The sequence below is a fragment of the Panthera tigris genome, chromosome B1, assembly GCF_018350195.1.
Source record: "Panthera tigris isolate Pti1 chromosome B1, P.tigris_Pti1_mat1.1, whole genome shotgun sequence".
NCBI lineage: Eukaryota > Metazoa > Chordata > Mammalia > Carnivora > Felidae > Panthera > Panthera tigris.
In genome coordinates this window covers 85,112,428-85,140,388 of record NC_056663.1, presented here as the reverse complement: position 1 = coordinate 85,140,388, position 27,961 = coordinate 85,112,428, and the positions used below count along the sequence as shown (strand labels likewise).

At 41.3% G+C, this 27,961-nt stretch overlaps 1 protein-coding gene across 1 annotated transcript in view; it reads right to left on the bottom strand.

Moving 5' to 3' along the window:
* The window catches only part of TBC1D9 (TBC1 domain family member 9), a 115,223-nt gene that overhangs the window by 44,948 nt on the left and 42,314 nt on the right, over window positions 1-27,961 (bottom strand). Inside the window, exons 2-5 of the mRNA XM_042983856.1 lie at window positions 20,295-20,405; window positions 7,507-7,625; window positions 1,221-1,449; window positions 528-789 (exon numbers count right to left, since the gene is read on the bottom strand). Of these exons, the coding sequence (XP_042839790.1) occupies window positions 528-789; window positions 1,221-1,449; window positions 7,507-7,625; window positions 20,295-20,405 (721 nt within the window). The remainder of the gene's footprint in view (window positions 1-527; window positions 790-1,220; window positions 1,450-7,506; window positions 7,626-20,294; window positions 20,406-27,961) is intronic.

Sequence of the window (27,961 nt, the reverse complement as noted above, 5' to 3'; positions counted from 1 at the left end):
TTGAGAGCACCGACTTTTTCCTTGCCTTCTCTCTAGCCCCACTCCCCCATCCAGACTTCCAGGCTTCTCTGCGGCCTCTCCTCATCCCATGACCTGCCACTTTCCAGATATTAATGGACTCACTTCCCTCTATACTCTTCCCTTGTGATTCCTGCATCAGGTTATTCCCTCTGCCTGAAATATCCATCCTACGAAATCTACATAGGCAACTTCTACTACCTCCTGAGAGTCCACTCCAAGCAGCCTCCATTGAGAGCCTTTTCCACCACCCTGCCCCATCTCCCGGTGCGTGTGCCCATGGCGCACCACCCACAGGACCGGAAGAGTTCCCGTCACTTTGTGCCAAAGCTGGCTGTCTGCCTCACTCACTGAACTGTGACTGCTTCAGACAGTCTCTTTCAGTTCTGTATCAATACCCAGAAAAGTCTTGAGAACCCTTGAAGTGGTTAAGAAAAGGTTAAATTTCATAAAAGAACATAAGGGTTTCTTTTTTCTAAAGCGTGTAAGACCCTGTCTCTGTCACCTACCGTTTTAGAGCCGACACTTTTTTAGGAGACTTCTTTTTCAGTTTGGGCAGGGATCTATCTTGTTCAAATCCCTCGTTGTCTAAAAGTTGCCTCATGGCTATGTTGGCAAGCTGCTCCATTAACTTGAAAGTCTCATTGATGTTGAGAAATACAGAGAAGAAATGTTCGCTGGACCTCGTGCTCACTTTGATCACATCAGGGAGAAGCAGCGTGGCATTCTTCTCAAGCTGTGTGATGTCCACCCACCGGATTACCAGCTTGGCTGAGCACAGGGAACAAGGCTGGTCAACACCTGGCTCCTTCAAAGCCCCTGAGGATCCTTCAGCCTCACAAACCAACCCCCAATCTCGGTGCACTCCTTTCCTTTGAGCTTGCATGCCCGTATTTATTACTATTTTGTTTGCTTAAGAGACAAACTCAAACCACATAAATTCTGAGTTCATAATCATTATGGATTTAAGTTCACGTCAACTGCATTAACTATAACTTTGGTGAATCTTTATTACTTAACAACCATTTTTGTTTACAAATATTAGACAAAAATAATTGACTTCACTTGTTAAATAGTTAAAACACAGTGTTGACCCAGTCATAACTACAGACCTATTTTTGGCACTTTGATGTGGTTTATGAGTTCAGGGTGAATCTCAGCAGACTCTCCCAAGCTTCCCCCTGAAATTCTAGACAACTCACCTTCCCTTCCCATAAGGAAAGAGTAAAAGCAAAGGTGGTTAATACTGAGGTACATCCAACCCTGACGGGGGACCTTCCCCTTCCAGTAGCTACAAGAATAATAGTTGACGAGCTTCTCTTCCTCGGGCATCCCAAACAGCCTGTGGAATTTCACGATGGCTTCTTTAAACTTCTCCGTGTCATCATCTTCCTTCACATCGTTGATCTTGTTATACTCTGCAATGATGCCCTAAGCGAGGATAAAACAAGGCATGCGGCCAGTATTAACATGACTGGGGCTGCTTTTTTCTGTATGCTATAGATATTGGAGAGGAAAGAAGAGAACAATTTCTAATGCTAGAATTTTCTTTAAAATTGATCAATTATTTTCGAAGGCAACCCCCAAATTCTAAGCCAGTTACCAAGGAGCATCTGCGTACTAAAATATTTTGAAATGACAATATAGATCTGCGTATCTGTTTGTTGGTGCTAATCATGTTATTAAGTTCACTTAGGATGAAGCCCATAGTTTTATTTTCCAAATGTGAAGATGTAAAGATTTTGCAAGTTCTACTGCTTCTCCTAGCTCACCATGGTAGAGCCATCCCAAAGGTCAAGCTCTACTTTTCTCAAAGCTACTTCTACATAGAAAGAATAGAGATGGTTGGCTTTGATGGAGACCAGGGAAGATCCATTTTGAACTAAAGCTATTTTGGGGGTGAGCGGGCTTTGGTAGCGTGCTCTATTAGGAAACTTTAGACAACCGTGAGGTGGCATGAGGGCACTGAACCTCTGGGTGGGAAGAAGTAGCCAGTTCAGAAGAAGGATGGAAAAACCTTTCCCAGTTGGCAAATCCACCTACAGCTTGTGTGACATTTCAAGTTATCAGTGCCTTTAGAGGGGGATCGAAAATTTTTATATAAGAAGAAATAAACAAATAAATAAAAGTGACTGAATGGGAACCCACTAATAACTAGTAGCAGTCAGGTTCCTAGGGAATCCTGATGGCCAATAGACTGAGAGAAAGCTTGGAGACCCTCAAGTGGGCTAATACTTGCTCTTTCCTGGACCACTTAGCAGGGCTTGGACCTAAAGTCAGAATAAGGAGACTATTAGAAGGAAGTGATGTATAACAAACCAAATGATACTCTTTTTTTGAGTGGAAAAATATTCAAACGACATTATCCAAGATCTACTAAATACCACACTTTTAGAATGCTCATCTAAATTTATGAGAGAATTTATGAGGCTACTGAATTGAGAAACAATACTCTGGAACACTCCAGGGCCTAATACACTACTGTCAACAGACCAGGCCTTGCCAAGTAATTTCAAGAGTAAAGGTAATAGTCCCTATTAAGGTTCAACTCCCAACTTCCCCACCTTTAAGAAAAGAGAGGATCCAGAATGAAGAACCTCTCCTTAGTTTGCTATAATTTTTTAGCCAGGTGGACTGGATGATGGAACAAAGGGATGGAATATCTCCTTCCTTTATTTTTTTAATTTATTAAAAAAATTTTTTTAACGTTTATTTATTTTTGAGAAAGACAGAGACAGAATGCGAGTGGGTTAGGGGCAGAGAGAGAGGGAGATACAGAATCCGAAGCAGGCTCCAGGCTCTGAGCTGTCAGCAAAAAGCCTGACGCGGGGCTTGAACTCACGAGCTGTGAGATCATGACCTGAGCCAAAGTCGGATGCTCAACCAACTGAGCCACCCAGGCGCCCCTCTCCTTCTTTCATGTTCTACAGGTTCTACACAACATACAATTGGTTGCCCTGATTCCAGGCAACAACTCCACATATAATCCAAATACTTGGGAGGTCCAATATAAATTTAAATATGCAAAGGACACTGACAGAGAATTCACAAAAAGGAAAATTAACTTAGCAAACATAAAAAAAGTCCAACCTCATAATCAATCAAAGACAAAATTAAAACAAGACCTATTAACTTTGCAAAACCATTTAAACAACCAGATTGTTGAAAAGTAAGCAAATTACACAGGGATTCCAATACACTGATAATCTCTAGTAAGGTCCATTAAAAATGTGTATACTAACTCAGTAAGCAACATTTTGTAATCTATCCCAAAGGAAAGAAAAACTATAAGAAACCTTATATGAACACAAGTGTTCACTGCATTATATTACTGTTTGTGTCTGCTCCCCTTGGCCTAGAAGCTAGGGAGACTTCTAGAAAGAGAGGAATTATAAGGTCAATAGTGGGATGATATGCCATTATTAAAACAACAACTAAAAATTATATAACAATACCAGTCAAGGAAACAAAGACATGTATGGTAAGACTACTATTATGATAAAATGCACTCCAGAAATCTAGAAAGAAATACACTCTATGGGTTTGGATTATGGCTGCCTCTGTAGTTAATTATTAGATTTATAATTTATAAAAGTTAATTAAATCTCAAAACAAATAAATTTGTTGGTTCCCTTCATTACTGGACAACTGGGAATGCTTAAACCATTCATTTGCACATGAATGACATTCTTTCACACATAATTGCATTAATAGCAATTCCTTCTTCATAATTGGTTTCACGGGAATTAAATGTGACATTTTGGGTGTAATAAAAACAGTGAGAAGAACAGCTATTTGACATAATTGGTTCTTGTTTTATTTTTTGTTTTTTCACGTTTGTTTTTGTTTTCCTCCTGGCTATTGTCACTTCTAAGTTTCAGTTTCCTCCTATAGCTCTTTATTTGTATCTATCATCCAAAGACATGCCATCTGAGGGAGGACTAGGAAATTGTAATGGAGAACCTCAGTAGTGGCTCCTGGATGGGAAAGAGGCCTCACGCCCTTTCTGGCACCAGTCGCTGCCCCCTATGACACGGTCAAATGAGGAAACTCACACTCTCTCCATCTACACTACTTCCCAGAAGGTCAGTACATGACTCAGAAATGAAATGAAGAAGTTATAAAATCAGATGGGTTTTATCAGTAACACAACTCTCCATTACTCAGGAACCCCTTTTTTGTTTGGAAGCTCTCACCTCCTCCCAGCTTCAAACTGAACCTTTCCAATGTCCTCCTTGCTCTCATTTTTACCCTCTTCATTACGTGTCTAGTCTCTTTAATTACAACAGAGTAGAAATGAACTGAAATCAGCCGTCTTGAAGCAGTGATAAATATCCATCTTGAGGGGCAAAGGGAGGGAGAAAGGGAGAGGGTGATGAGTTGTATGTGTTTTTGTGCTACTTAGCCCTCTCTACTTTTATGTGGTCCAGGTAAAATTCAGTTCTCTCCTTCCACAACATTAGACCCTAAACAGCAATGAAATTCCACTTCTTTTTCAGATTATGAAATTACTACTTGCTCATGTAAAAGTTTAGTGAAGGAGAAGAAATCAAACAGAAATTGACCATCCTGTGGAATTTTATTTTTTTTAATTTTTTTTTCAACGTTTTTTATTTATTTTTGGGACAGAGAGGGACAGAGCATGAACGGGGGAGGGGCAAAGAGAGAGGGAGACACAGAATCGGAAACAGGCTCCAGGCTCCGAGCCATCAGCCCAGAGCCTGACGCGGGGCTCGAACTCACGGACCGCGAGATCGTGACCTGGCTAAAGTCGGACGCTTAACCGACTGCGCTACCCAGGCGCCCCAGACCATCCTGTGGAATTTTAATGAGAAGCAAACTATCAGATCACCTCCTAGAATTCTTCCTTAATCTGGGCATAAAGAAATGCTTTCTAACTACGACTAAAAATCTGGAAAGAATTTCTAATCTTGACTAAATAAAACATTTAAGCATCCCATGGCAAAAACTATCATGAGCAAAGTCAAAAGACAAATGACAAATTCAGAGAAAATATCACCGACAAAAGGCTAATGGCTTTTATATAAAAGAACTTTTAAAAATTAAAGAAAAATAAGACTAAAGTCCCATAGAAAAATAGGCAAAAGACACCAGCAGACAATCTATAGCTATATAAAAATGGCCATTAAATACCTCAGATGTTCAACTTCACTTATAAGTGAGGTAAATACAAATTAAAACAACACTAAAATATTTTTCTCCCATCAGATTGACAAAAACTCAAAAGCTTGATAATCTACCTGTGGGTGGATTATCCTGTGGGGAAACAGGCATTCCCCTACAAGCCAATGGGAATGTAAAAGGTTACAATTCCTGTAGCGGGGGGGAGGGGGCATTTGGTAATATTCAGCATTTTCTACATGCATTTTCTACTCTACCAGTTTATCTTAAAGATACATCTCTACGATACAAAAATACACATGCATATATACATACATGTTTATTACTATATGCATGAAGTATAATTCATGCATATACTGTATATTTGTGTGTATGTGTGTATATGTAGACAGATAAGTATAATTATACAATATCGTAAACCACTTAAATGTTCAAGCATAAAAGAGTGCTGAATTCTCTACGGTACGTACACACGTAATATGCACCCATTAAAAAGAATTAGGCACTAAATGCAACATGGGAACCTGGATTGGATCATGGAATAAAAAAGGACATGAAATGGCAAAACTGGTAAAATCCAAATTAAGCTTTTAGTTAGCAATATTGCATTAATGTTCATTTCTTTGTTTTGATAAATATACTATGGTTATAGAAGATATTAATATTAATGGAAGCTGAGTGGTAGGGTCTATGGGAATTCTCTGTCCTATCTTTACAGTTCTTCTGTAAATCTAAAAATTAATAATATTTCAACATAAAAACCAAACTATTAAAATGTTTTTTAAATAACAAATAATCACACACAACATGTGGATACTCTCTATGAACTGATATGAGGTGTTACCCAAGAGTTACTGACTAAAAAGAGCAAATGCAGAGGAGCATATATACATGAAGGCTTATGTGTAAGAATTAAAGAGAAATTAAAAAACAAAACAAAACATATACCAGCCTCTTTTCACAAAAAGAAACACAGGAAGCACAGGCCCGATAACAATGAGGTTGGTTAATTGCAAGGGGTTGGGGAGAACAGGATAGCAAGACTGCAGAAGGGAGTAACATTTTGAGGAATTTAAACTTTCAGAAGTATGTTAAAATTTTCTGCATGCAAAAAATAATATTAAACTATGCGGGAAAGGAGATAGGGCCTGAAACTGAAAGCAAATGGAAACAAATGGCTGATTCCAGGACTGGGACGGAGAAAGTGCAGAGGAGTCTAAGACATCCTGCTATAGCAGAAGTAAAGAAGTGCTCAAAAAAGCAACAGGGACATGTCACAAGGACAAAGGAGGCAATCTGTAGGTGTTTCCTCTAGCTAAACCTGGGATAGTGTGGGTACCAAAATAATTAAGCCCAGTAATGAAACATTAACAACCGAAAAACAGGAATCCATGAGTCGATACCAAAACAAATAGATAAATAAATGACGAGAGAGCCCTTGCTCATAGTAGAATAGCATTCTTATAGAGAATGCTGGAGTTGGAAAATTATCAGTTTGTAAGAACATCACAGCAAAGATTGGTTCAGACAAAAAAAATCGTCAAGGGATGATTCCTCACTAAATCATGGGGAAGTTTTGATAAGGAATAGGATATTTGTGTAGCCTTAAAATGTTTTCCTACAGACAAGTTCAAATTGTTTATTATTTGAAAAGGCAAAATTAGTAACTCTACAGTGGAGAGTTAGGTAACACCTGGCTGGGGTTATATCTCCCAATGAGGGGAGATGGGTATCATGTGTCCCCAGAACTGATACTCTTACAAGGACATAAGATCACTTATGAAGTGTTCCACCTGGGAATACATAATCAGAATCAAATCATAGGAAATATCTGACAAAACCCAAAATGAAAAACATCCCATTAAAAAACCCAGAACTTATACTTAAAATCATGAATGTCATAAAAGACAGAGAAAGGCTATAGAAATGTTCAGATTGAAGAAGACAACAGACGAAAACGAACTCAACAGCTTCCTAAACTAGATCTTGTGCTGGACTGAAAAGAAAAAAATGTTGTACATTGGGTCAATGAACAAAATTGGAATATGTGCCAAATATTAAGGTACGATGTTAATGTTAAATTTATTGTGGGTGATAACTGCAGTGTTATTATTCAATAGAACATTCTTAGAAATACACAGTGAGGTATTTGGAGGAAATTCCTCTCCAATAGAAAGTAAATGAGCACTCAAACGATGATGTAGCTGGGTAAAATGCTAACAACAGGAGAATATGCAGATGGTCTACAGGTAGGCTTTACACAATTCTTATTTTTACAACTTTTCCGTAAGTTTGAAATTATTTCCAATTAAAAGTTAAAACTAAACAAAACAGACAACCCACTACCTGTATTTTTCCTCTCACAAATGTGGTGATATCATTCTCGTTTTCAAAGATGGAGAGTGTCTGCAGCAGATTCTGCTCAAGCCATTCCCAGTGTTCGGTGATTTCTTTTCTGGAACCACCTGTACGAATGTAAAGATGATAACAGAATTTTCGGAATTTAAAAGATACGTAAACGGGCTCAATTCATCAATATGCAATGTCACTAAAGGAGACAGCTGCATTTAACTGCTTTCTCCTCTTCAGAGGAGACGCAGAGGACAAGTAGCGATGTGAAAACCCAAGAGTAAGTACTGTGTTACAGTCAAGTCTGACCAGATGAGTTCAGACACTTTTCGGACACTGTTTCCACGTAGAAGGTAGCAGCATCTCTCCCGTTCACTTTTATGGATTGGGACTTGAGCACTATCTTCCATTTTTCTCCCTCCTAGAACCTGCACTTCACAGAGTAACGTAGATCTTGTTAGGAGACTAGGTTACTTTTGTTAAGCTGCAATAATGAGAGCTTTGGTATGCCACTGGAGGTCTGATGTAACCACCTCCTATAATGGGCAAAAATTATCCCCACTCACCTCAATTATGAATGAGATGTGAAAATGGACTATCGCTAGGGAACAGCCGCCTGGCTCTCACGGGCACAGCTGCCTTGAAATGTAATGGGATGAGGTCATCCTCACAGCCTCCGACCAAGTCTCTACACTCGGGTAGGGAATAAGAAGCATAAGTCACCTCGCCTGGCAACCTCCACATTTAAACAATCCTAGCCTGTAGCCTATGTAACGGGCACTTCTCTGCTCACAACTGCAGGGCATAACACAGAGGCCGTCGGGATGTGGCTGTAGAGACACTGGACTAAATCCCCTCCCCTTTTATTCTTGCCCTGGGATTGTTAACGATCTTGCAGAAAAACAACGTTTTATAAATCATTCATATGCCATATATATAAATCGTATGCACTGCTCATTCCAGAATTAAGGAATGATTTTGTGACTCCACTGATCCAACCTCCTGGCATCTCTTTCAATTTCCAAGCTTCCTTTTATGTGATTTCTTAGTAGTGTCTTCCCTCTTTATTCTCCGTCACCAGTCACTCAAGGTATCTCAGAATCTCATTCTGACTCCTGACAAGGAAAGGAGACACGAATGCGCCTACAATGATACCAGAACTGTAGGAGGAAAACTAAAATCTCTTTGAGAATGAGGTAGGTTTGAGAGGTTTCAGACCCACTATTTAAGGAGAGGCAAAACAAAACAAAACAAAACCCAAGTTCATTTTCTTTTACTTTAAACACCAAAACTGCCTTCACAGAATGCTGACGTAGAGGGTGAAAAGCAGATTTCTTAGTGGAGAGGCAGTCCTGTGAAAATATGAGAGAACAGATTATAGCTCCCTGTGGGCATTTTCCCTGGCTCACTCATTTGGGGTCATAGTCAACCACATGCGAGGGCAATTGATGATTCTGTACTATGTCGTTATGGCGAGAGCTAGAACTCAGAACACCTGGGCCCCCCTCCCTCTGCCACTAGCCGGTTGGATCACTTTAGACAGTCTGTTTAATCTGTGAAATGGAGATGAATGAACAACAGCAACAAAAACCACAACAAACGCTTACCCATTTCAGGGCAATGCTGTAAAAATCCCAAAGAATAATGTCCACAGACATACTTTGGAAAGGAGGAAATATTTTTTCAGATGCAAAGAAGAATGCCCATTTGGAATATTTAGGGAATGGGTTATTCTATAGTTTACCAGAGAGCTTTAAAACATTTTTGATTTCAGGGGAGCCTGGATGGCTCAGTCAAGTGTCCGATTTCAGCTCAGGTCATGATCTCATGGTTCATGAGTTCGAGCCCTGCATCCAGCTCTGTGCTGACAGCTTGGAGCCTGGAGCCTGCTTTGGATTCTGTGTCTTCCTCTCTCCCTGCCCCTCCCCTGCTTGTGCGCTCTCTCTCTCTCTCTCTCTCTCTCTCTCTCTCAAAAATACATCTCAAAGAAGAACATTTGAGACTTTAAAATTTTAAATAGTCATTAGATAATTTTCTAAAATATACTGTGTCCTTCCTTGTCTGTAAACAGGTTACTAGCATCACCAGCTATAACTGGCTGTGATATACAGAGAGAGCCCGGTAAATGCCTGCCATGAGCCCTCCACCCTGGCCATCTGTGCTGGTTTGCACTGTCAGATGTATGCACCTTAGGACGGCGTCAGTCCTGGAGACCCACGAGTCTGCTGAGGTCCTGCAGACCCATTGGGCACAGTTCCCAGCGTCTGTCTGATCTTGCTTCTCTTCTGCCCCTGCCTCTGTCGACTGCAGATATGCCTTCCACAGGCAGGTTTCCATGTGGTCTGGCTGTTGACTCGTATCTCACCGTGCTCTGCCTTTGACCAAGTAGTCACATCAGATACTTGACTTTAGACACCCTGTTAGACTGGCTGTGGAACCCAACCTCAGTTCAACCCCACCAATCCTCAGTTATCCTGGATAGAGAGGTCCATCAGCTATGAGACCTAGGACAGAACAGGTACGCCTTCAGCTTTGTACATGCTGCCTTCAAAGTGTTCTTTGTGTACATATTCCTGTAAGTACACCCATACACCCACCCCATTCCCAACACACACACAGTAAAGATGGCGTACGCATGCATGCACTCATTCAACACACATTCACTCATACTTCCAACTCTCATGGATATAATACGAAAACATTATGGCTGATTCCCATCTACCAATAACCATCTGACCGCTCCTGTATTCGTGTTCAGGTTTACAATCTACGGCCATACCACCCTGAATGCGCCTGCTCTCATGTGAAGTTCAGATTCACTATACACATTGTTTCCCCACCTATTGCCTTCTCTGCTGTCCCAAGACCTCCTGTTCTCCACCCCGTTGTCCCACCCAACATTTCCATAACTTATACCTTCTACCACCTAACACCATTTGCACCACTGGCTCTTCTCTACACTTCTTGCTGCTCAGGATGTGAATCCCCACATTTCCATCTTCAGTTACCATCCCTGCCCTCCCTACTGCTGCTGCTTATGCTATTTCTGTCCCGCTCTCCATCTCCTGTTGTTTCTCCCACACTTCTCAGTGACACATGAAAAGGCTGGCCTTCTAGAATGAGCCACTCACTGAGGAGCTGACGCCGCACATCTCAACATCTTTAGGTCTTGCAGCTCTTTCAGCTTACTCAGTGCCGTGGGCCTGCCTCTGTACTACCAAACAGGTTCTGGAGGTTTCTTCTGGCTACATCTACATCTAAGACTCCGAAGTTCCAGAAGACTGAGCTCTGAATAAGAAAGAACCTTGTGTACCATTATATGAAACCATCATCACCATATACTAGTGGAGAAAAGAAAGTCTCATGTATTAGTGGAGAAAAGAAAGCCATCAGCCAATGGTAGTTTCAGGAATTAACTATGGATACTTATCTGTACCCAACGGATACTTTCCAGGGTGAGTAATGAAATACACCTTTTACATTTACTGCTTACTAGACAAAAGCACCATATTCTCTGAACGCTTTGCTAAATTCACGAAGGGTAAATGAAGACAGGGGTTCAGGGCTCCATGTTCTACAGTCTAAAAGTATGACAACACCTATAAAGCAGAGCCAGATTTCCTGACCCAGCAGACAAAACAGATTCTGAAGATGCCAGTCTCATCAAAAGTATTTCTGAAATCAGGTGTCCATTTCTGGCCACTTCTCACTCCAGAACAAAGAGTCCACGTTACATCTCAGAGATCACAGAGCAAATGCCCTGCCAACAGTTTGGGAACAACTGTCACTCTGGCGGACCACTCTTTAGGAAGGAGCGAAACTCCAACAACACCATGTTGCAATCCTAAATGTTCCTTAGAAATAGCTCTTTCATTTCTCAAGAAATTAAATACAAGTGCTGCAATATTTAAGATGTTGGGACTTTTCTTTTGTTATTTTTTAAGGTGAGATGACACGAAGCTCTTGTGCCATGACTGTGAATAGGGACAGGTCTATTTACCCAGCAGTTTGAGCAGAATGTGCTGGACGCTCAGAATAAGAAAGGAAGGGCTTGGCTGTCGATTTTCTGGAAAAGGCTTCATTTACAGAGATACAGCAAGAAAAACAAGCTGACCTGACTGTGCATTCAGCTGGAACAACAAAGAAAGCCGGTGTCGAGAATGAGAACCCTTCAGGAAATCCAAGTTAACCCAAGTTAAATCATTCTGCAGTAATAAAAACTACATCGACACTTGATGGGCTTAAGGTTACCGAGAAATTAATTTTGGAAAAGTGGGAATCTTTATCACTCAGAGTAGAGTTTTGTTTATGTTTTGTTTTGTTTTTAAGAATACTAGTCACAGGCCCTGTGCATATACCTGGGCAAAATGTAAACATTATTTAAGATGATGACAAATACAAAATCATCCTAGCCTAAACTCTCATCTAGCTTTAAATGTATCTTAAAGCACATAAAGACTACTGGAAATAAAAAGGAAAAAGCATTAAGAAGGACCCACAAATGGATTCTATCAGATCTGGCCTCTGAGGATTAAGAACAAAGGCTAAGGCCCTACGGATAGATATCCAGCAGACATTTCCTTGTGATGCAAAACCTATGTTTAAGTGCGGTAAGTACGACTGAGGTTGGATTATCTGGAATAATAAGAAGCCTGGTTATTGGGGAGCCAAAACCACATCACGGAGCAGAACATAGACTTTGATGTCAAAAAAGTACACCTGGTTTCAAAAGTACACATACTGACTTTGGGATCATAGGTAAATTAGCTCATTTCTCTGTGCTTCAAACACCTCATCTGTAATACACAGGTAACAACACCTGCCACATTGGTTTGTGCTGGAATCAAAGAAGATAATACGGGCATGTGAAGTCCTTAGCACAGGTCAAGAAAATACAAAGCACTAAATAAACAGTTGCCTTTGCCACTCTAAGTAGCGGAACATAAAGATCTCATCTTGACTTGTGATGGAGAAGATATTTTGAAAGTCCGATGTCAGGGCACTAAGACATCAGTTGTTTAACCCTTGCCTGACTAACATGCACTCAGCAGAAATCTCTCTGGCCATGGCATCATTCTGTTTGGATTGCAAAGTGTACACATTATTGAAGTAAGGCACGCATAGAACTCCTTGTGGAACTATTGTAAGCTTTTTTTTTTCACATTTATTCATTTTTGAGAGAGAGACAGACAGAGTGTGAGCGGGGGAAGGGCAGAGAGACAGAGGGGGACAGAATCTGAAGCAGGCTCCAGGCTCTGAGCTGTCAGCACAGAACTCATAGGCTGTGAGATCATGACCTGGGCCAAAGTCGGACGCTTAACTGACAGCCACCCAGGTGCCCCACTTCTTATTTTTTTTAACATATTTTTTAAATGTTTATTTATTTTTGAGAGAGAGGTACAGAGTGTGAGCAGGGGAGGGGCAGAGAGAGAAGGAGACATAGAACTGGAAGCAGGCTCCAGGCTCTGAGGTGTCAGCACAGAGCCCGACGTGGGGCTTGAACTCATGAAACACAAGATCATGACCTGAGCCGAAGTCAGATATTTAACTGACTGAACTGCCCAGGAGCCCCTGTAAGCTTCTCATATAATGCTGTTTATAATCTCTTACCAGTCATAACAATATGCTCATAGCTTCATAACACTTTGACAAAAGAGAAACCTAGGTAACTCATCCAGTCTTGACTATAAGAAGCAGTGGTTGATGTCCTTATTTTACTTTTTCACTTAAGTGCCAAGGTCCTCTCCCACTCTGATGGAAAGAATGTAAACGGCTATCTTTCTGGAAGGCAATCAAGCTAGAAATACTAAAAGCCTTACAGATATGTGTGTTGTTTTGGCTCAGCATAACTATTTCTATAAATTTATCCTCAAGTGATAATTAAAGGAATGTGAAAAGATTTTTTTCCAGAGGATACTGATTAAGGCTGTTCAACATGCAATTAACATTAGGGGGGGAAAGACCCACATTTCCAATAATACTGTGTCAGTTAGATAAATTATGTTACATGCACAATATTATCTACCTATTAAAACTGACATTAGAGAAATAGGTTTTATTAATGTGGAAAGTCTATACATGGATGTATGTATGCACAAATATACCTATGTAAGTGTATGTATACACACACACACACACACAAAGTCTGAAAGGTGATTTGGAGGGTGGTACTGTTTTCAAATTTTTATTCTTTTTTCTTATTCTGTATTTTCTAATTTCCTGCAATGAACATGTATTGCTTAAAGAAAAAAAGGAAGTTCTTTTTTTTTTTTTAAGCTGCTATGTTCCCAAGGATACGAGAGTAGTTCTTGAGGTACACAGACCAAGAAAGGATTATAAAATACCAACTTCCACACTATGTGTACCTCATGTGGATGGCAACTAAATTACCCCCACATTTTCTCTATCAATTGTAGAGAAATGGCAGAAACAGAATTAGCAATCTTTAATTAAACTCTGGGTCTTACCAGTTGCTGACTAAAAGAATGTTTAATCATAAAAGCCAGGATGGTGCTGCTAGGCTGGGAAGGGGGAGAGCTGAGAACTTGGTCTCAGCTCTGCACTAACCAGCTACAGCTAGCATTGTGAACCTGGGCGATTCCCCTTGCCTCTATCCTATTAAAATAAAGATGTTAGACAAGATGGCAGCTAAAATATCTTTCAGTTCTGAAAAAGCTTCTCTTACAGCAAAGACTTAGTTCTGAATGAACATCTAGGCCCAGATGAAATTCTGGGATGGTAAAGAAAAGAGAATCTAAATCAATAGGCAGCCAAATCAAGGCAGCATGCTGGGCTGTGTCATCTGTGAAATGCCCATCAAACACACATCCTCCACCCTGCTTCCTTTATCAGTCCTGCTGGAAGGTCAGATGTATCTAGAGGGAACTGTCAACAGCTCCTTCTTTCTTTCTGTTTGTTGCTCTTCTTGGCGGTCCCAGACTTCCTCTGTAGACAACGTCCTTGGAAATACCACCATTTTTATGTGTCTGTATTTTCACTGAGGTTGTATAACCCTTCTTACTGTTAGAACCTTCTCTAGTTCTTCTAATGGGGAAAGCCAAATGGGTTGCCTTCTACTTAAATCCACTTAAGGCCAAGGAGGACAGAGAGAACTAGGCTCTCTCCTGCCTCTGGGGCGCCAAGTCCAAAACACTAGCTGCTGGGGGAAGACCTATAGCTGTTTAGCGCCCTAGTGAGAGTCTCAGGTGCAAAACAGTCAGTCAACTGACTGGTGGGGAGTGGGGGCAACTGTCAGAATATAACGAGCTCAACAAAGCTGGCTGGCCAAATTCCTAGGATACTGCTTTCTTTATGATCTTAGAGATCGCAAAAGGTATAATACACTGCATAAACCACTGAGCAAAACGCACTTCAGCAAGTTACAATTGATGGCGTGATGGAATATCAACCAAAGAGAATGGTGGCTTCATTTTGGGCAGTAGTGAAAAGACACGGCCATTATTAGGAAGGTTTTTGGCTCTCCTTCCCAATTAAAGGTCTCAAGGAAATGTAAAGCATCAATTTCTTCAAACCAATCTGGATACAACTGTTAAAAGATTAGAAGAAGCATATGAAAATAGTGTTTTACCAAATAACTCCTGCTTTTTTTCCCCATTCTTCTTTATGGATCATATTATCTCCAAGGGCCAGGTGATTATTATATTGGGAGCAAGTGAGACTAGGCCCATAAGACTCCTTCTGCCTGGCTCTTTGCGGCTCAAGTGAAAGGCAAGTCAAACGAGTAGGATTTACCACTGCTCTTCTATAGAAAGTAGTCTACGTCAAGACTCTGACAGTAGATGCTTCCTTCAATTCAACTGACGTGTTGAAGGTTCACAAGGTGCATGGCACACAAGGTTTTGTAATGCTATGGGTTCTACAGGGCAGTGAGTTAGACTCACCCAGTTTTCTGCTGAAGCTTCTCCCTACAGCAAAGACTCAAGAAATTGAAGCAAATTAAAAAGCTCTTGACATACTGTCTCACCAATACCAACTCTGTAGTTTACAAAAAAAAAACACTAAAATTACAAACCAGAAGGTCAGCATATCAGAGAAATCTGAAAGCTGGCAGCTTCCGCTCTCAAAATCCTCTCCTGAAAGGGAGCCAGCAATTTGGGTTTTAAATGGAAATCGATAAGAAGGGCTAATGGGTGAATGGGACTTTCACGGTGGTTGTCACTTCCGTGGAGTCTTCCACAAGGAAATTCTGGAGCTCTCTCTATGGGTAATCAATACATACAAAAGCTAAAACTGTTCTGGGTTTATGATAATGAGATCATACAGTTGTGACAGGCATTACTTACTGGGAAAGTGAAAGTACATCTCTTTGTGGTATAAATTATGCCATCAGCATTTACTGCCTAGTGTTCCTTAGCCTTGTTTTGGCAAATAATTCAGGAACAATTCAGCTTTGTAACTCTGGGCTCTTTCCCACATGAGCTTTCACAGAAGCATGTGCTTCGTAGAATGGCAAAGTCCCAGAAACAAACTGAAGAGTAGTAATGTCAGGTAACAGGCAAAACAAAACAAAACAAAACAAAAAGGGTTAAGGCTGAGAGGGCAGGAAAAGAAGAGTCATGAGGCACAAACCAGCAGCTCATAGAAGTGTAAAAGCACACTGACCTGGGAAGGGCAGGCATCTAGAGCACTAGAAGGGCAGATAGGAGAGCTCTAAGGAGCTCCAGGCTCCAAAGGATCTCAAAAGCCTCTGGGCACAAGTGCTAGGCTGGAAGGTGAAAGAGAAAGTGTGAAAGTGTCCTTTGCACACACTTGTTAAGTCAAGTAGTTTAGTGGTTCTGTCTGATTTCTAATTCCCTTTCTTTTTATTTCTTCACTTGCTGGCTACAATGTCTATTTTAACAGGATTCTAGAATGTTTGCCAACTAAACGTGACACTTTCCTCACCAACCACCCCAGGGCATTCCCCACTCTACAGTAGCTATTGGGTTCTTCCCTTTTGTATTGAATAAATGGCACAGATGGCTGGAATGTTAACTTACAGGAGCCTGGGTTACACTGGTAAGTCTTCTTCAGGGTCCCAGCTTCCCTCTCCCTTTAGCCTTTATCTCCTTCCTCTTGCTCCAATCCCCACCCTTCACCCCTAGGTGGTTTTCTCCATGCCCTGCACCCTGATGCTATTCCTTCATTCACCAGAATGCATAAATGACTGATATATTCCATCATGTCTCATGGGGCTGTTTGCATCTTAACCAGAATAACTTGAAAGGGATACAACACTACAATGTTAGAATTTCAGGTACCATTAAATCCTGGAGGGAGCATGAATAGAGCACTGGAGCCTTCCGGCAGCTGGGACTCACACCCAGATCATTTCCCCTACCTATGTAAAAGGCCAGCTGAGATTCCTGTCTTTAGTTGGGCACCCTGCAATCAACTGGCAGCGTGTGGTAATGGTGCGCACTGGGCTATAACTGAATATTTACTTATGTTCTCAAGAGCAGAGACCGGATCTAATTATTTCTGTATCTTTAGATCCGAGCACAGCACTTCCTACTGAGTAGAGATCAGTTCAAAGACTGAACAAAGTCAACTGAAAAAGCTCCCAATGGCCAAAGCTAGAATGATTTGAGCAACAAAATAAAGTGGTACTGGACTGCCCCAAAGCATACAATAAATATATATGATTCCATACTGATAAAAACAATTGAATAAATTAAAATTCCCCACTCCTTAAGGGTGGGCTGCGCATAGTGACTTCTTCCCTGAGAGTATACAGCATGGAGAGGAGGAAAAAACAGTAACCTAACAGTGGAGAAACCCAAAAAACACTACTTCCGCTGGGTGATCAAAGAAAACATCGTCAGTCATACAGTGACAATCGGTACCCTTGCTTGACATAATGTGATAAAAATAGCACTTTATCTCTGTGATGTTCCTCAGCAAAAATCCATCACCTCAGCTTAATCATGAGAAAAACATCAAATTCCAATAGAGGGACCTTCTATAATATACCTGACTAGTATCCTTTAAAAGTGGCAGGGTCATCAAAAACAAGGAAAGCCTGAGAAACTTCCACAGCCAAGAAGAACCTAAAGAGACATGACAACAAAATATAGTATCCTGGATAGGATCTTGGAACAGAAAAAGGACATTAAGTAAAAACTAAGGGAATCAAGCGGTGCCTGGGTGGCTCAGTCGGTTAAACGTCTGACCCGACTTCAGCTCAGGTCATGATCTCATGGTTCATAAGTCTGAGCCTTGCAATCAGCTCTGTGCTGACAGCATGGAGCCTGTTTGGGTTTCTGTCTCCCGCTCTCTCTCTCTGCCCCTCCCTCACTTGCTATGTCTCTCTCAAAAAAATAAAAATAAACTTAAAAAATTTTTTTAAAAAACTAAGGAAATCTAAAAAAGCTGTGGATTTTGTTTAGTAATAGTGTATCAATATGAGCTCATTAGCTAAAACAAATGTACCATAGTAAGATGTTAATAATAAAGGAAACAATGTGTGTGAAGGGCAGATAGGTGCTCTGTGAACTATCTACTCAATTTTTCTATTAATCTAAAACTGTTCTAAAAAACAAAGTCTAATTTGAATTGAACCAGAAAAGACCCCAAATAGCCAAAGCAATCTTGAAAAAGAAAACCAAAGGAGGCATCACAATCCTGGACTTCAAGCTATACTACAAAGCTGCAATCATCAAGACAGTATGGTATTGGCATAAGAACAGACACTCAGATCAATGGAACAGAATAGAGAACCCAGAAATGGACCCACAAACGTGTGGCTAACTCATCTTTGACAAAGCAGGAAAGAATATCCAATGGAATAAAGACAGTCTCTTCAGCAAGTGTTGCTGGGAAAACTGGACAGCGACATGAAGAAAAATGAACCTGGACCACTTTCATACACCATACACAAAAATAAACTCAAAGTAGATGAAAGACCTAAACATAAGACAGGAAGCCATCAAAATCCTAGTGGAGAAAGCAGGCAAAAACCTCTTTGATCTTGGCCGCAGCAACTTCTTACTCAACACGTCTCTGGAGGCAAGGGAAACAAAAGCAAAAATGAACTACTGGGACCTCATCAAAATAAAAAGCTTCTGTACAGCAAAGGAAACAATCAGCAAAACTAAAAGGCAACCTACAGAATGGGAGAGGATATTTGCAAATGACATAGCAGATAAAGGGCTAGTATCCAAAATCTATAAAGAACTTATCAAACTCAACATCCAAAAAACAAATAATCCAGTGAAGAAATGGGCAAAAGACATGAACGGACACTTCTCCAAAGAGGACATCCAGACGGCCAACTGACACATGAAAAAATGCTCAACTTCACTCATCATCAGGGAAACACAAATCAAAACCACAATGAGATACCACCTTACACCTGTCAGAATGGCTCACATTGACAACTCAGGCAACAACAGATGTTGGCGAGGATGTGGAGAAAGAGCATCTCTCTTGCATTGTTGTTGGGAATGCAAGCTGGTGCAGCCACTCTGGAAGACAGTATGGAGGTTCCTCAAAAGATTAAAAATAGAACTACCCTACAACCCAGCAGTTGCACCACTAGGTATTTATACAAGGGATACAGGTGTGTTGTTTTGAAGGGACACATGCACCCCAATGTTATAGCAGCACTATGCACAATACCAAAGTATGGAAAGAGCCCAAATGTCCACCGACGGATGAATGGATAAAGAAGATGTGGTGTACATATACAATGGAGTATAGTTCGGCAATCAAAAAGAATGAAATCTTGCCATTTACAGCTACATGGATGGAACGGGAGGGTATTATGCTAAGTGAAATTAGTCAGAGAAAGACAAATATCATATGACTTCACTCATATGAAGACTTTAAGAGACAAAACAGATGAACATAGGGAAGGGAAACAAAAATAATATAAAAACAGGGAGGGGGACAAAACAGAAGAGACTCATAAACATGGAGAACAAACAGAGGGTTACTGGAGGGGGTGTGGGAGGGGGGATGGGCTAAATGGGTAAGGGGCACTAAGGAATCTACTCCTGAAATCATTGTTGCACGATATGCTAATTTGGATGTAAATCTAAAAATAATAACAAAATAATAAAAAAACATAAAATATAAAGTTTATTATTAATAATAATAAAAACCAAGTGGCAGTAAAAAATGAAAAGAAAAGGGTTCTGTGTCCTTGCTTTTCCTATGGTTATTTGTAAAGGCACAGGCAAACGAATAACTATAAAACCTTGGCCACTTTGGATGAAACATTCTTGTGAGAGATCCAACAATGGTAGAGCTGTTGACCACCATTTTAAACACAGGACATTATTCCAGATTATCATCAGGAAAAAGAATTGATCCCTACCCAAGGAGGAAGCACTGTGCTAGGATATGTGTGTATTACTTAATACACTCAAGTGTTTCACATGTTTCTCTTCATTTCCCAGCTGCCTATGGAGTTAGGTTGGAGTCGTGTGACTGGTTCAAGCCAACAGAGTGTGAGTGGAGGTGGTGTGTGACACGTCTGGGCCAAGGAAGTTAAATGCAGGTGTGCCTCTACCTCCCTCTTTCCCCTTCTAAGTTGTCCTCCTATGGAGGCTTTGTGTCACTGCGAATGGAGGAGGCCACAGGATCCACACAAGACTTCACCAGAGTGAGAAAGAAACCGCTCCTGCATTAAGCCATTGAGATTTGGGGTTCATCTGCCAAAATGGCTATGGTTATTACCCTAAAATACCAAGAGACTGCATTCCCAAATAAAGGCTCCTTCCTCTCTGGCCGAAAGTTACGAATCATAAGGTTTCTCGGTATTTCTGAATATCACTACTTACCACAGGCGATGGTCCAATAGACCAAAGAGTCAGGAGTCTGGTACAGGATTCGGTAAGGAGCCACCCGGGCACTGGAGTCCAGCACGACATCAAGGGTACCCACGAGAAGGCCTGAGGGTGGAGAAGGCAGAAAAATGCTTAAGGGTTTCCCCAGGGCTTCCCCAAATTCCCAGAGGCAGTGTCAACACACCCCTTCAGCTGGACCTCCCAATGGTCTTCCTCTACAACCCTTCTCGACAAGCCCTCTCCTGTCGCACCCGGCCGTGACAAAATTTTCATCTTAAACATTCTGATGTTGGCTCTACGTGACTTGTTCCAACAACACCAAGAGAAACAGCACAGGCTGGAAGGCAGTCTGCTGGTTTCAAAAGCAAGCGAAGGCTAGCAAAGCTGGTAGCTCAGTCTGCATAAGCTGGTATTCATAAATGCCTATTTAAAATAAAAATAAGTAAGGTATTAAGCATTAACATGTTGGTGTCTCTGCTCTACCTACATGAGACCCAATGTGCATTATTTTCTCCCTCTCTCCACCTAAGAAACCCAGTCTTAATTTGAGTAACTTGCCAAGGCCAGGAACTAGTCATGTCTATCTGAGTTACTGTGTCAGGCTGGCCTACATACTATTTTAATCTGCCCCACTTTTCTTCATATTGGAAAAGTATAGTTCAGCTCAGCAACCATCAAATCAGTACCTACTACGTTCAAAGCAAAGTCTGTGGGCACAAAACATAATAAGATAGAGAGTCCTTAAGGTATTTATAATCTAGGAGGGAAGAAGGCCAGAGTCTTAACACTTGTTTAGGAGTGAACAAGGGCTGTGAAACAAGCATTTTCTCATCTCAGTTCCCATCGCAGTGGCAGAGTCCTTTGCCATTTGTCACATCAAACATTAAAATGATTGGAAAGGCAAAAAATGCCAGGAAGGCATCCTGGTAACATACAGTAGAATTCTGTGGGTCAGGAACCTCACTGATCTGTCCGGGCCCTGGGGGAAACTTGCCCACATCATCCAAGTCTGTCCAGGAAGCCTGAATAGCCAACACATGATTTTACCTTTTTATTTGTGAGAAATGCAAATACCCAATATGCTGCTGCTCACTTAAGAAGAGGCAGCACCTTGGGGAACCTGTGTGGCTCAGTCAGTTAAGCCTCCAACTCTTTTTTAAGTTTATTTATTTTTGAGAGCAAGAGAGAGAGCATGTGAGAGCAGGGGAGGGGCAGAGAGAGAGGGGGACAGAGGATCTGAAGCAGGCTCTGTGCTGACAACAGAGAGCCTCATTTGAGGCTTGAACTCACGAACCGTGAGATTATGACCTGAGCCGGAGTCAGAAGCTCAACTGACTGAGCCACCAGGTGCCCCAAGCACCAGACTCTTGGATTGCAGCGCGTGGGTGTGTGTGCATGTGCGTGTGTGTGTGCGTGCATTCTCTCTCGCTAGAAGTGCAAGTCTATCTTAAAACCACCATTCCTCCAAGTGTCCCCTCCAGGAAAGTGTGCCTCGTTTATCTACCCTAAGCTGGGATTAGGCACCAAACGTTTTCTCCACTATTCTAAAATAACATGGACACACACACAAACTCCACAAAGTCAAATAAACTAGATCCCTTACTTGGCAAGATGACTCCAAAATATCCCTATAAAGTAAATGCCCATAATTATTCCAAGGTCAGATGGAAATCAGCACACAGCAGGACTTGGACTCAGAAGAATCAACTAGAAACTCTGACTAGTTTTCATCATAAGGCAAGGCATTTTATTTTCAATGGCTTGGTTTTCTCAATGATACAATGAAGACAATATCACAACTACAAGATTGCTCTGGTAATAAGACAAAATATAATAGGATTTAGGGGCAAGAGGCAGAATAGAATAAGGGCTTAAGAAACCTGGTCTAGAACTTGCCAAGACATTCCTTTGTTTAATTCGACTTATCCTTAGATGGCATGTTTACTGAAAATGGTATGGAGTAGCACTGATGGTGGTCAAGGCTTAGAGAGGGAGGCTAAAGGTCCAGGATCCCTTGCTCTGCTACTGTTGAAAATAAGTAGCCTCCCAGAAGCATGAACCTGACCCATAGCAGGCTTTGCATAAACTTCTGCGGAATCTGAACCAGAAGTTCTTCTGAAACCGTCACCACCAGTATGTCTTGATGTGTTGTCTTCTATTAATGTCTTGAGGTTCGGTTCCGACCATATCGAATACTTTGATGTGCACCATACCACTGAAATTCACTTCCTTCTGCTCTGGCAGCCTGGGGTCATGGACAGGGCCACTGTGCAGTCACCCAGTGTTCAGAAGAGCTTAGCTCTGACCCTGACTCTGTTATAGCCAGTTCCGTGGTGTGAACATGCCATAACTTCTCGTTGTTTTGACTGCCTCCATTGTAAAGTGATCATACTAGCACTTGCTTTCCTGCCCCAGGGTTATTAGTCAAGAGGCCTATGGGAGATTAACCGTAGGCAAGTCCTATAGTTGTCCTTGGTCTTTGTCCAAGGACAGGAACCTGTTTAGGCTCACTCCAAACCACAGTGACCATAGCCACCTAAACACACCAGGAAAAACAATCCTTCACTAGAGTGGAAATTAATTCATTTGTTTGATCTGGACTGTATAACATACATTAAAAATAAAATCCTGAGAGCCTGCAGTTTTCCACGGGGTAAATTTCCACATAATGCCACACATGTGTTGCATTTTTGTTTTCTTTAATATGACATGGATTTACTGCGAAGAGCTCTAATTACTTTTCAATTATCTGCAGATGGAAGGGTATATTAATAGGAAAAGCAGAAAAGAACACCAGCTAAACTGGATTCCCTTCGATGTGAACCAGAAATACAAATACATCGCTCATAACTGAGTGTTTGTAATACTTTACTTTTCTTGAATCTAAAAGAAATGAAATTCCCCCAATACTGGAAATGTCACCTACGTTGGTTCTAAAGAACACACACTTCAGTCTGGGGTTAGGGAATTCAGTCAAGGATTAGCCTTGGTTTAATGAGCCCCTAAAAGAGTGTCATCACAGATAAAGATTCTTCCAAGGGCAAGCATACCTCACTGAGCAGAGCAGCCAACAGAGACAGTCCTGGTTCTGGAATTCTTCAGTCTTGGCCCTGCCATCACCCAACTCTCACACCTAGCCCCCCCGAGCCTCAGTTTCCCCATCCTTAATGTCTCACTAGACTTTTATATTCTGTAACACACAGGAAGGAAGGTCTCTGTAAAGGTTCAACCTGATCCACTCATCTTCACCACCACAAATATCCCCGATTAAAATTCATCTCCAATATCCATTATTCTAATTAACAAAACCTCTAGTGTCACTCAGAGATAAAGAAAACCGAGTTGTTTAAAGAAGATTCTCCAGGGTGAGGGCTTCTGATTAGATGCCAGCTCACCAACACTGAGTGTGCACTCACAACTGGCACCAACCAGTTGTGACAAACTCCCACCAGGGGCACTTGGGTGGCTCAGTTGGTTGAGCATCCAACTTCGGCTCAGGTCATGATCTCGCAGCCTGTGAGTTCAAGCCCCACATCAGGCTCTGTGCTGACAGCTCGGAGCCTGGAGCCTGCTTCAGATTCTGTGTCTCCCTCTCTCTCTGCCCCTCCTCTGCTCATGCTCAGTCTATCTCTCTCAAAAATGAGTAAATGTAAAAAAAAATTAAAAAAAAAAAAACTGGCACCACTAAGACTTAGATGAAAACTAATAGGTACCTACATACCTACCATATGGTTCATGCTGAAATATTTTATTTTTTAAAGTTTTATTTATTTAAGTAATCTCTACACTCCCTGTGGGGCTCGAACTCATGACCCCAAGATCAAGAGTCATATGCTCTTCTGACTGAGCTAGCCAGGGGCCCCATGCTGAAATATTTTAAAAGTTAACTGCAGACAGTATAATATGGTAATACTCACATTAGGCACATATACAATCAGAAAACTGCCGTGAAAATTCTGTGAAAATTTAAGGTGCCGGATATCCAGACAGAAAGCAATACTGTGAATTGAGGCATGCAGTTGGCCAGTTGAATCAATAAATACACTCTTCCACATTAAGAGTTGAATCAATAAATACACTCTTCCACTCTATCACTTTGTAACACTGACTAGAATTTGCCGTCTATTTGGAATGTTGTGCTTGCCTGTCAATTCTTACCTCCCACCACCTCAAATGACAAACTCCCAATTATTTAACGCCACCTCTTTCTATCCCTCATCCCCCTCCAAGTTCTGTTTCTGTAGTACCTATTGAATTTATTTAAAATTACTTGCACATTTTGCCTTGTTCTACTTTTCCTCCTCTTTCCAGACAGAGCCCCTTACGGTGGAATCTAACAGACTCTTTCTGACTCCTAGGTCCTGAACTTTGCTTGAAGCACAGTAAGCCCTGAATACACATTTGATGAATGGATGAGTTAGGTATTTTTAAAAAAACCTGAACAGTAATTTATTGCTGTGCTGCCTAAACCCTACTGATATAGAGTCAAGACTCTGGGAGAGGGAAAACATTCCTCCTATACCCACTATCCATGCAGAATACTAGGAGATGGGAAATCTTATCTAGAGAATCCAACCCCCCCCCCCACACACACACACTCAAAATCCCCCCCCCCAACCAACCCAGCAATCAGGATTTTCTTAGAAGTCGTATTATTCATACCTCCGAAATGGCTGTCAAAATACTGAACCTTTTATCATTTCCCACACAAAGCATTGTTTTAGCAGCTGTTCTAGTCAACTATTTCTGGTGTTAAACAATCATTGATCGCCTGAGATAACTAAATCAAATTATGGCCCTCAAAATAACTCTTCCCCACATCTACCTATTTATATTAGTTCAGGGGCATCTCATAACATAAAAATGCTGGTTTCAAGGGGATTCAGAAAACACAACAAAATTGGTATATTTAGGTTTCCCATCTGGCTGTGGGCACTGGAGGGTGTGTGACACACAGTCATCGCTTGCCCTGCTTCTGTGCCCGGAGAGTGCCGGACATGTAGGAATGTGGCCATGACAACAATCAATCATCTCCTGATGATCTTGGAATAACAATGTTAAAATGGACAGGATCTTAAAGCTTATTCAGTCTCCCTCTATCCCCTTAGCCATACAGACAGTCAGAAGTCTACAAAGATCATGGCAGCAGAAAACTCAGGGGCATGGGCTCCTGGTGCAGAAACAATAATAGTACCTTCTCAGAGAGTGCCCCATATGCCCTAAGCACTATTTGTTAATGAAATATTTCAAAACCACAGAAGAGTACAGGAAATTACAAATGCATGCACCACTACTCTGACTTTAACATTTGTCCTTATCTTCTTTTTTTTTTTTTTAATGTTTATTTATTTTTGAGAGAGAGAGACACAGAGCATGAACAGGGGAGGGGCAGAGAGAGAGGGAGACACAATCTGAAGCAAGCTCCAGGCTCTGAGCTGTCAGCACAGAGCCCGATGCAGGGCTCAAACCCACGAACCACGAGATCATGACCTGAGCTGAAGTCGGACACTTAACCGACTGAGCCACCCAGGCACCCCTTCTTCTCATTTTTTTAAACAGAGAAAATGTAACACAGACAGCAAAGGTCTCTTTTGTGCCTCCTTGATCCTACTTCCCTCTCTCCTTCACCACTGTCAAGTTGTTTTGTATTCTTCCCACCCAGGTCCTTACACTTTTATTGTCCCAAGTGTATGTACATGAATGTACATTTAACACTGATATGCATTTTACTTTTTATATTAATGATAAAGAGTAGATACTGTTTGGCAACCTATTGTTTTCACTCAATAATATGATTATAAAATTTACCCAGGTTATACTTGTAAATCCAATTCATCCATTTTAAATGTTGTGTAATATTCACTGTATAAGTAAACTGTAAGTTACTCTTTCTCCTAATAAAGGACATTTGGGTTTATTTCCAATTTTTTCCCCTATAACAGACATTGCAATAATTTTTTTTTGTATATGATGCTTTAAGCATGTGAAAACATTTTAGAATGGAATTCTTGGGTCATAGGGTAAGTGTACCTTTAAACCTTACTAAATATTGCAAAATTGCTGTCCAAACTGATTGCCAATTTACTCTTACAAGGAAAGCAAGAGAATGTGTTTCTCCATAATGGCCCCAACACTTGGTATTATCAGTTGTTTTTTAAAAATTTTCATCAGTCTCAAGGCTGAGAAATAGTACCCATTTGTTGTTTAAAACATTTTTTTAAATGTTTATTTATTGAGGTGAGGGGGGGAGCGAGGGCTCTTGAGCGGGAGAGCAGCATTGAGATAGAATCCCAAGCAGGCTCACTGCTGTCAGCATGGAGCCCGATGCAGGGCTCAATCTCACAAACCAGAAGATCATGACCTGAACCAAAATCAAGAGTTGGAGGATTAACTGACTGAGCCACTCAGGCGCCCCCATTTGTTGTTCAAGTTTGCATTTTTCTGATTACCGATCAGTTTGAGTATCTTTGCCTCTTTATTGACCATTCTGGTGTCCTGTTCTGTAAGCTATTTGCTTTTCCCACTGAGCTGAACTTTGCTGGAGACCCAGTTCAGAAATTCACAGCTTACCATTTTGAGGCTTCCACTAATATATACGCTGATCGATTCATTTCACCAAATACACACTGATCTCCCTAAAGCCTGAGAGGCAGTACACTTGGACTTACTTCTTCATATATATATTCTATATAAATGGAGAACGTGAGATCACATTTGCAAACCTCTTTGCATCACTCCCATGGAAAGTTTCCGTAGGTCACAGGTTCCCACCTCTTCCTATCAGCTGCTCCCAAGGCATTATTGGTATATCCCCTGTAAGTCTCAGTACTTATAGAGGGTACATGATATTAGGCAGAAAGTAATTAGACAGTAACACCCAGAAGCAGCTGCTGACAGTTATAAACTCCAGCCACACCATAGTTTTTTACAAGTCTCCTAATGAATCTTGCTTGTAGTTTCCTCCCACTGTGAGCTCCTTGAGGGCAGGCACAGCCTTGTTGATCTTGAATTCCCAAAGCCTACAGTAAGTCCTGATATAATAAGTTCTGGCCAACTGGCCTTAAATAATTAAAACTGCCTAAGAATCATTCACCGAAAGGAGACCAACACTTGAGAGAAGGTTGGAAAATCTCACCTCAGAGAGTGTGAGGCAATACCGATCAAGCTCCCAGTTAAGCTTTGTATCATGGGAGATCAACTTCTCTAATTTCTGAAGTAATTGGTCACTTTTTAATGAATATTGAGATTTATCTGGCACTACGATGGACCAAAAGCAGAGATATTTAGGGAAAGCACAAGTCTTCCTACTCTCTTCCTTTGCAAAGGAAACCGATCCAGAGACTGGCAGTTGTTGCCAAAAAACCAAGAAATTACCCCGAAGTTTAACCAGTGTAAACTCTTGCATCCACCCACAGACTGGTAAACAATTGGTTTGCACCCCACCCTGGCCAGGGGACCAGGTAAGAGATTAGGAACACTGGTGTGCGCACAGCCGTGCAGGGGGGATGCTGGCATTGGCAGGTGAGGGGTCAGCTCCGTGGTTATAAAAACACCCAAGTTCACAGTGTCACCATGAACAATGAGAAGGTACACACAGGTTCCTGCAGACCAGCTACAGTATCTCTGAGAGACATGCGAACCACGTCTGTGTTCTGTAAGGA